At 42.9% G+C, this 8,814-nt stretch overlaps 1 protein-coding gene across 1 annotated transcript; it reads right to left on the reverse strand.

The window, feature by feature from the left end:
- Positions 1-6,049: 6,049 nt before the first annotated feature.
- On the reverse strand, positions 6,050-7,883 carry LOC104158028 (interleukin-17F-like). The gene is made up of 3 exons (XM_009695589.1): positions 7,857-7,883; positions 7,045-7,289; positions 6,050-6,310 (listed from the first exon to the last, which is right to left on the reverse strand). Exons 1-3 carry the CDS (start codon positions 7,881-7,883, stop codon positions 6,073-6,075), a joined length of 510 nt encoding a protein of 169 aa, XP_009693891.1. The 3' UTR covers positions 6,050-6,072.
- Between the last annotated feature and the right edge of the window lie 931 nt (positions 7,884-8,814).

Consider the following 8,814-nt stretch of genomic DNA (forward strand, 5'->3'; position numbering starts at 1 on the left):
GCTACCAAAACCTTGACATGCAAACCCAAGACATAGGAATGCAGGGAAATGTGCAAAGATAGTTTCATCTCACTGCTTTTTAACCAGCTAAATCTTAGGCATTGGGCTTGAAGTGATGGATGAGGATCCCTCCACATCAATGGAAGAAACACCTTCAGGCATGATTGCCTACCGAGCCGACGTGTCCTAACTTAGGAAAGGAGGAATTGCCCATTCTCTCTGTTAGCTACACAAGGAGAACAGCCTAGCAAGACTCACTACTTGCTATTTTATCAAATTGCTGCAGTGTTGTTTTTTTTGACGTTACTCATCTTTCATCCAGAGCTGAGCCAGATTCTCAGACCTCTGCCTTTGTTTTCTGCTGGTGGAAGTTTTAAGCCTGTATTTCCTTGTTCACCCACATTTAAACCATGGTAAACGTGTGTGCAAGCATTCTCATAGTTCATTTCTGCTGCACAGAAGACACTTTAAATTAGATACACCTGGTGCAGTTAGACTCTGGGTTTCCTCCTCCAGGTAGGTCAGATAAGTCATTGGGTCCAGATGACTCCTTTGGTGCTTGTTTGTTGAGTCGGGTGTATTTGCTGCCCCACAGGTCACTGGGAGCCAGTTTAACAAGCCATGGGTAACCAGGCGGGGAAACCGTCTCATTCAATTACAAGCATTTGTACTCATTTGTGGCAGCAGCTCTTTCATTATGACCACCAAGCTCTTCATGTGGTGGAGCACAAACCCATGGAGGCGTCTTCTGCGCGTTCTTGTGTAACACCAGTTCTCCTCTTACAGTAACCACTGATGAGGAAATCACACGCTGCACACCCTGGTGCCTACTCCTGACCTATTTCTCTCCGTCTTGATAAACCTAGCTCATGGGGTTGTCTTCACTTGTTTTGTGGGGAGAAAACTAGCCTATATTTCTCTCTTCAGACATAATTTGGCAATGGGTTTGTGGTGGCTAAACGGGTGTATGCTCCTGTGCTGATGCTCTTAAACACCCATCAGCTTACCCTAAGAATTGTTCTCACTGGATGAATTATGAAGTAGCTAATTAAGAAAATGCAAAGGTAGCTAATTCTCACCCATGGGTCATGAGGTTTTGCAACCAGCGCTATCAACTGCAAACCGCACACCTCTCAATAAGGCGTTCACTTGTATGTGGCGATTGTTTCTAAATAAAAGGAGCAACAAAGGTTGTTTCCTTCTAATGGTGTCATTCTTAGAGTGCAGTTGGTTGTAAATAAGAGTCTGGTTATTTTTTAGGTGTTGACTTTTGCAATGAGGTAGGTGGTTTGCTTTCATTCCCAGCAATCTAAGAACATGGCAAACGAGTTTATGCTTCTTGTAAACAACACAGTCATATCATCACCAAGAGCAAGTACAGTTCACAGTTCACAGTTCACAGACCAGCCTTTGCTAATGGCTTTGCTTGCTTTTGTTCCCCTTGCAGCAACAGACCCAGCCCCTGGATGCCCAGCTGGGCATCTCTGGCTCTGAAATGTAGCTTAGAGCGGCCTGCAAGGACTCAGTTGTTTTACCAGGAGGGGAAGACACAGCTGTAGGTCTAATAGCAATCCCACAGCATCTTCTCATAACCTGGTGGGCTAAGCAACCTGCGGTGACAGGTTGGTATCTGAGCCTTGTGGCCTTTCCTATTCCTTTCCTCTTCTGCTTGCCTCTCACTAGCGTCCTTTCCTTCTCCCTTTGCTCACTCCTACCCTTGGCTGTGCCTGTTCTGGTAGCTGAAGCAGGGATCCTGTTGTGTAGCAGCTCTCATGGGATTCTGGAAGGAGCACGCCGCAGGGACCCCTGCATTAGCATGGGCTGAGAGGCACAACAGTGATGTGAGCCCGAGTAGATGCGTCCTCCCAGACCTGTGCTGTGACCTGTGAGTGTATTGACCTGCAGATGTGAGCCAGGCTTCTTTGGACACTTGATAACAGGCAAATGCTCCTGGGGGTATTCAAAGCGACTACAGATCAGGTCAGCCTGTTCCACAAAATCATTGCTTTTAAAAGCACACAGAAATTAAATGTATAAAGAATGCAAAAGTTGCAACCTAAAAGGTTGAAGCAACCCAAGAACTGTTTGTGTTTGGTAAGCTAGAGGAGCAATGGCTTGAAAATCCAGAAGTCAACATGGCTTGTTGAGAGTTCAACCTAACAGACAACATTTTAATGCTGGTCAGTCCTGTGGGGATCTGTGGTTTGGTGCCAACATGATGGATATAGGTGATGGGTGAGTTTCCATATCATCTGTGAGTTCTGGCTGTCGTGGGAGATGGCCTGACAGATCAGACTGGAAACCTGTTCCCATGTCACCATTATGGGGTAAAATGTGAGACTAGCCTTGATCTCCTTCTTTTGCCTCCTTCCTCTTCTTCCTCTTACTTCTTTGCTCTCTGATATTATTTTTAACCTTGTGCTTAAGAAGAATCTAGGTGAGTGGGCCAAGTTTACATTTTCTACAGCACTGTTACAAGGTGGTGACAAAAAAACCCTAACTACTTTAAATGCCTGTGATTGTCTGATACTGCTTGGCAGACTCAGAGCTGTTGGTGGGATGGGACTGTGTGCTGAGAAGATGCCAGCCAGGCTCAGCATCAGAAACAAACCACGCTTTCTGTCTTTGCTACTCACGAAAACATTTTCAGTCTCTGCTGATTATTCTCCATACTTCCAGGGATGGATAGTGGTAGCAGCTTCAACTTCTCAGCTCTTCAGATAAATTCGTTCCTGCTTTCTGTGTAACTTTTCATTTATTTATTTTTCCTTCAGAAAACTAGCTCAGTTTTTCCACCTCTTTCTGTAACTTCAACAAAAGATTAAAAATGTGTTTGATGCTCTTTGAGGGTCATGGACTGAGTAGGCTCTGCTCAAAATACTGTTTTCTGGGCATAGATTTCTATAAGTGAGTTTTAGTCATCTTACCAGTACGAATTGTCATGTTTCTGTTTTATCTGCATTCTTAGTGAGCACAATATATTTGTATCATGATCAAAGTTCCCTGTTCCAGCTTTTCTTCTCTTTAACTTGCCCCTATAAATTTTTTGAGTTTGCTTCTTATTTCATATATCTGAAATCTGTGCTCCTGGCCTCCTTCACGTGGTAAGTCTTGCCAGACAGTTGAATCTCAATCATTTTTTGTAAGCATACGGTATCTGCTCAGCTTGCTTTGATAACTGGCAATGATGAGCATGGTTATCTGATTATTTGCTACACAAATCCAGTCTCAAACTTCCCTTTCTGCTGGGTTTTACTCACAGGTTGCTGAGCAATCTGGCTGCTAAGCCGCTGCTGCTCAGATTTTGCAAACTGACATGAAACTGAGACTGGGAGCAATGCTGAACTGGAAATCTTTGTGTTGAGGAGTATTTTGCAACAATTTTGCCCCAACACACATGATTGTATCATTAAAGGACATCAAATAAGCAAAGCACTGAAACTCTCCAAAACAAGAATGAGCAAGGTTTATCTGTTAAACCTCAAACTGATAAGAGCTGTGCAAGGGTGAAAGAGGGGACCTACTCTCTTCGGTCTCCTATCGTGATCATTATTGACTGTAGTCAGGAACGTTTGCCCAAGGAAACCATGGCACTGACTAGGTGACTTCATGGCAGGGTGCATCGATTTGGAATTATTCTGCACCTTTCCAACTGAACACAGCAATGTGAAGGAAGACCTTCAAGCTTATGATGCCAGGAATTACAAAAGAACTTGCAGTAGGAAAGAAAACAGTCCTCAGGCCAAATGAATCCAGGTGATTTTACTATTAAACACTTCTGCAGGAGCATGTACAACACCCAAGCAGCTTGCAGAGATGAGCACGCAGTTGGCACAAGGCCAAGTAGGTAAAAAAGGGTTGTGTCTCAAGGCACAGATTTAATTGGGTTGGTAAATGGTCCAAGGGAGAATGACACTGCTGGAAGGGCGACTGGAATGTCTTTATAGACCATCAGCAGAAAGCTTTCAGGGTTTTGGTACTCTGTGTCATCTCTCGCTGACCTGGTCCTGACTTTTTGCTCATGGTAGCTCTCAGCATTGCTAACTAGTCTCCGTTACTCATGTACTAACTCCAGCTAACGGCACATGACTACCAGGTAATAAAGGGTGGGACTTACCGTAATTTTAACTGTTAGAAGTTACTTGGGCTGCTGCAGACAATTTGCCAAAGATCCTTTTATAACAAGTGGTAGGATGTTGAGAAGTTATCTAATGGACAAGTCAGCTCTATTTCAGTCTTCCTGGACTGATATTTATATAACTCCTTGAAAACCTTAAAGGATGAGTGTTTCTCAATGGCTTTTTTTGTCAGCCTGTTCCCCTGCTTAATACTGGGACAGTCATCTGGGGTGAACTTCAAGACCTACAGAAGACCTTATGGAAGAATAGCTGGAGATAAGGTAGGAAACAAGCTAAATTAGGATCATGTATACTTGTAGATACCTACATATGGGCAAAGTTATATCAGTGTTTGAAGGTAACTAAAGGTGTGGACAGGAGTTCATTGTTGTGATTGCAGTTACTGTGATCACTCAGAATTAATTAATGCTTCCTTGGACCAGTATATATCTGCTAGGTCAAGGGATGGTATGAAACTGTGGCTGTGCCATGAGCATAGATTACAGGCTGACTCCCCTTGATTTTGGCTGGAGTAGATTAGGGAGGGTTTAGGCTCACTGGCACAGCTGCAGGGAATAACCCCCAGCAGAAAAATTGGGATGATCACATCTTCAGTTAGCACAGCTGGATCTGGAGAAGATGCTTTCACCTGAGAGGACCTTGCCTCTTATTAAAGACTTGCACCCCTGAGCTCTGCATCTCTAGAAATTCTGTATTTGCTGTTCCATTTGCCGATGGCATTTTGCCAGTGCCTGAGAAGGGTCACATCTCCTCAAGGCGGCAGCGAGCAAAACATCCGCATCTTCACAAACCAGCCCGCCTTTTGAAACGCGGAACGTTTTCATTTGAGCACTTTTAACCCAAGTGTACTTTAAATAAACCTACCTGCAGCATGAAACAACCACCTACGCAAGTCCCATTGCAACCGCGGTAGAAGTGCTGTGTCAGTGTGCTCTACATTTGAAGCATTAACTGCTGGCAGTGAACGTATTGGAAGGATACAAGCATGGAGAAAATTACGATTGCAGTTAATTGCTTCAGTTATCCACCTCACTCATGCGCTTTTCCTCGTGTACCCAGGTAGTGACCGTGCTTCACAGAAAAAGTGTTGAAATGGGTTGGAGTGAAATTCACAAATAGCATTGGACGAAAGTTAAAACTTACCAGTGGAAAAACACTCACTGTTTTAGAGGAGGGAGTTTCTTTCCCCAAAAAAAGCATTCAAAGTTTTGTGTTGAACCTATCTTTACAAATTCCTTTCCAAGCCAATAATTAGGTGGATAACTGGGTAATTAGGCACTACTTTTTTTGTTAGTCTGTCTTTAATGTGAATCTATTGGTTGTCACTTGGTGAATATTTTTCCTCCAGGTATCTTAGTTTCTCTATCAGTAAAATGGTGTTAATGACACAAGCCCTAACTTTTCTGTGAGCTTTACACTGTACTGCAGCAGAGCTAGATGTTATCAAGAAAATTTTAGGTTCTAGCATCATGGAAATCTCTTACATGGTCATAATTGGATCGAGTGAATTCCTGCCCTATCAAAAAAGTTTCTTTAGAAAGAAAGGAGAATACCACAGAGTTTTTTACTATTTTTATTCAACAAAGATAAATAAACAGATACATTATTACTAACTTTTCCACAAGCATAAATAGAATTACATAAATAGACATTTCGAAGTGTAAACTAAAGATGCTTAAAGAGTTCCCATTACTTTTTCAGCTCGACACATGAAGGTGTCCGAATTCTGAATTCATAGAGTTCAAGATTTTTGGGAAAAACTATTTTTTTTTTTAACAGACTCTTTCCGTTTTTAGTATATTCTGATAGATTCTAGCTAATCATTATGGCTTGATTCAGTTTTGTGGAGACTGAATCAGGCCCCTTCATTTCAATGCTGTTAGGCAAGGAAGTTCTCCTCCACAGCTCCCTGCTCTTACACTACTGGCCCCCCTTAAGCCTGGTGTCGAATCAAGGGGGTGACACACGTGCAGCCCACAGTGATTATTTTCTTCTCCAACCGGTATGATTGGTGACAGCCCTTCTGCTCCCTCCGGAGGACAAGGATCTCCTGTTTGATGGGGACAGAGTTGAAGCTGTGGTCCAGCTGCCCGTCCAAATTCACGCACCTGGAGTGGCGGCACTTGGCTTCAGCAATCACTTGAGGGAAACGGTTGTGGTCCTCATCGATCCTGTAAGTTGACATGAAAAGAAGTATTTGAAATGGAAATGCTGCTGCATCTCCAGAGGCATCATTATGGGCTCCCAGCTCTAGAACCTGCACCTCCTTGGAGACTGCCTATGCAGGAGCAGTAGATCGTCCACTACTGTAGGTTTTTAAGAAACAAAGTGTAAGTAAGTAAATACCACAGGTTTTTAAGTGTAAGAAAGACAAGCATGCCAGGACTGCATGCAACTGCCTTTGCGAAGAACTTGCTTCAAACAGGCATTGACTTTGAAAGACTGATTAGAAATTTTTTGAGCTTCCGAACATGTCAGATTGACTAATGGACTCAAAGAACTTCAGGTCCCCCCCAAAACATGAAATGTTCTTAGGGCCTGTTGCTGATGTTTTTAAACCACCATTGAATTTGACGTAATGTTAGCCCTCCGAGGTATTTTTTATGATCTCTTAGGTAAAGAATGCTTTTGAAGATAAAACTTGCCCCAATATACAAATAAATTAATGAAATTACAAAAGCAATTTGCTTTGCTTTCTGTATGTTGGCCTAGACGGTATTTTTGCTCTGTGCTCCTTTCTGTATTGGTTATTTTTCAAAGAGGATTGTATGGACTGTGGATACCCTCATATTTTGAAAATCTCTCAACAGTGAAGCACTGAAAATAATGATGCGGGCATAGCCTCGGCATTATTCTTGACCAGGGCAGCCCGTGTAATTCCAGACCATGGGGACAGAGATCATACCTGTAATCCCATGGAGCCAGAGAGCGGCTGCTGACATCAGGAGTCATTTTGGTGCCCTGGTTTGTGTTGGTGATGCTTAAGTTGACTTTCACAGTTTGAGGGAATTTTGAATCTTTTTGGGTCAGACATCCAGCATGTGCTTGCTTGAAGAAGCTCTCCGGCTTGAGTCCAGGCTGTATCACCTTCCCGTAGGCAGAACTGCTGGCTGACAATACGGCCAGCAGCATTAAGAGCAGTGATCTGACCTGAAGACAATTGGTGGATTTAGGATACAAGGCAGGTACAGCTGCTGTAACACAGCATGCCTAACGACTCTTCTGTGTGGCTGGGAAATCCATCCACAGTCAGCCTAGCTGGTAGCTAAAGCCTATACTGCAGGTTGGAGTAATTATGGAAAAATGTGCCATATATCACATGCACCCTTGCTTTCATTAGCTAATTCTTACAGTGCTGACAGGTATGGTATACACTCAGTTGTAATTTGGTGATAAAAAATTTATAGAAAATAATACAATACAGGAGATAGCAGAAAGGATACAACAACAAAAAGACACTCTAAGGTTGAGTTTTCAGTGTATTTCTTGGGTCAGAGTATGTTGCAGTAGCCCCGTTCACTAATATACCCGTACAGTCTCATTGCTGCCCCATGCTGGTGCTATTCAGCCGTCTCCCATTTTATTTATTTTCAATAATTAATGGTTTAAACAAGCATTTTAAAGGTGGGTGCAGATCCCCATTCCTGACAGTCACCTATTAGAGTTTAACTATGCATCTGTCAAACTGGGGGAAAAAAATAGAAAGCAAGTTCTTACCAGAGGAGCACAGAGGATCAGCGACATCTTCCTTCCTTCTCTTGCTGTGGCTGATGCTTGTGCTGGGCTCTATTGAACTGAAGGTGTTTGGGCACATTTGCTGCTGGACTTTTATAAGGGCTTTTGTGCTGTCCTAGTTAATTTGGAGTAGGTGTTTTTTTTCCCAACCTTAACTGTGGTTTCTGACCATAACTTAAATTAAAAAGTGTGTGTGTATATATTCCATTAACGCAGATGGAAGACAGGATATGGGCTCACCCTTTCTTCGATCTGTAGATGATGTCATTACTTTAGCCATGTCACTCAAGTAGTAACAAAAGTCAATGATGATATTAGAAACCCCCCTCCAAATTGTCATGCACTGCAGTAAGCGGGTGCAAAGTACCCACTTTTAAATTGGGACTAGAGTCATCATCTAGTCAAATGTAAATTGATGTCCTTCATGGTCTTGACTTAGGATGCTGTAGGTATCAAACCCACTAACATCACTGGCACTGCCAGATTGGATTCATTTACTCCTAGGTCAGTCTGATGTCTTTTCATACTGAACTGGGCAGATGTTGGACAGTTGGCTCCCATCCAATTGCTCTCCATACTTGTCATGTGCTGTCACTTGCCTTGGTGCCTAGGAACTCAGGTTCCTTCCCAAGCTTCTATTTCTTTCTCAAATTTCCTAGTCCGGATCAGGTTATTTTTATTCTTGTCTACACCTCAGGTGTGATGTATCAGTTTTGACCAGAATCCTTTGGGATAGAGAGTTCCCAAATTCGGTCATTCTCATCAGGGAAAAAAAATATGTGAACATTGATTTTGAGCTTGCCACCTTTTAATTTCATTTCAGGCTCTTGTGCTATGAGTCAGGGCTGTGATCCTAAGGAAAGGGGTCTAGGAAGTTAGGAGGAGGACAGAGGGATTCAAGAGAAACCTTGTGAAAGCTGAGAGATGCAAAATGACTCCC

The sequence above is a fragment of the Cariama cristata genome, unplaced genomic scaffold (genome assembly GCF_000690535.1).
Source record: "Cariama cristata isolate BGI_N322 unplaced genomic scaffold, ASM69053v1 scaffold2512, whole genome shotgun sequence".
Taxonomy (NCBI): domain Eukaryota; kingdom Metazoa; phylum Chordata; class Aves; order Cariamiformes; family Cariamidae; genus Cariama; species Cariama cristata.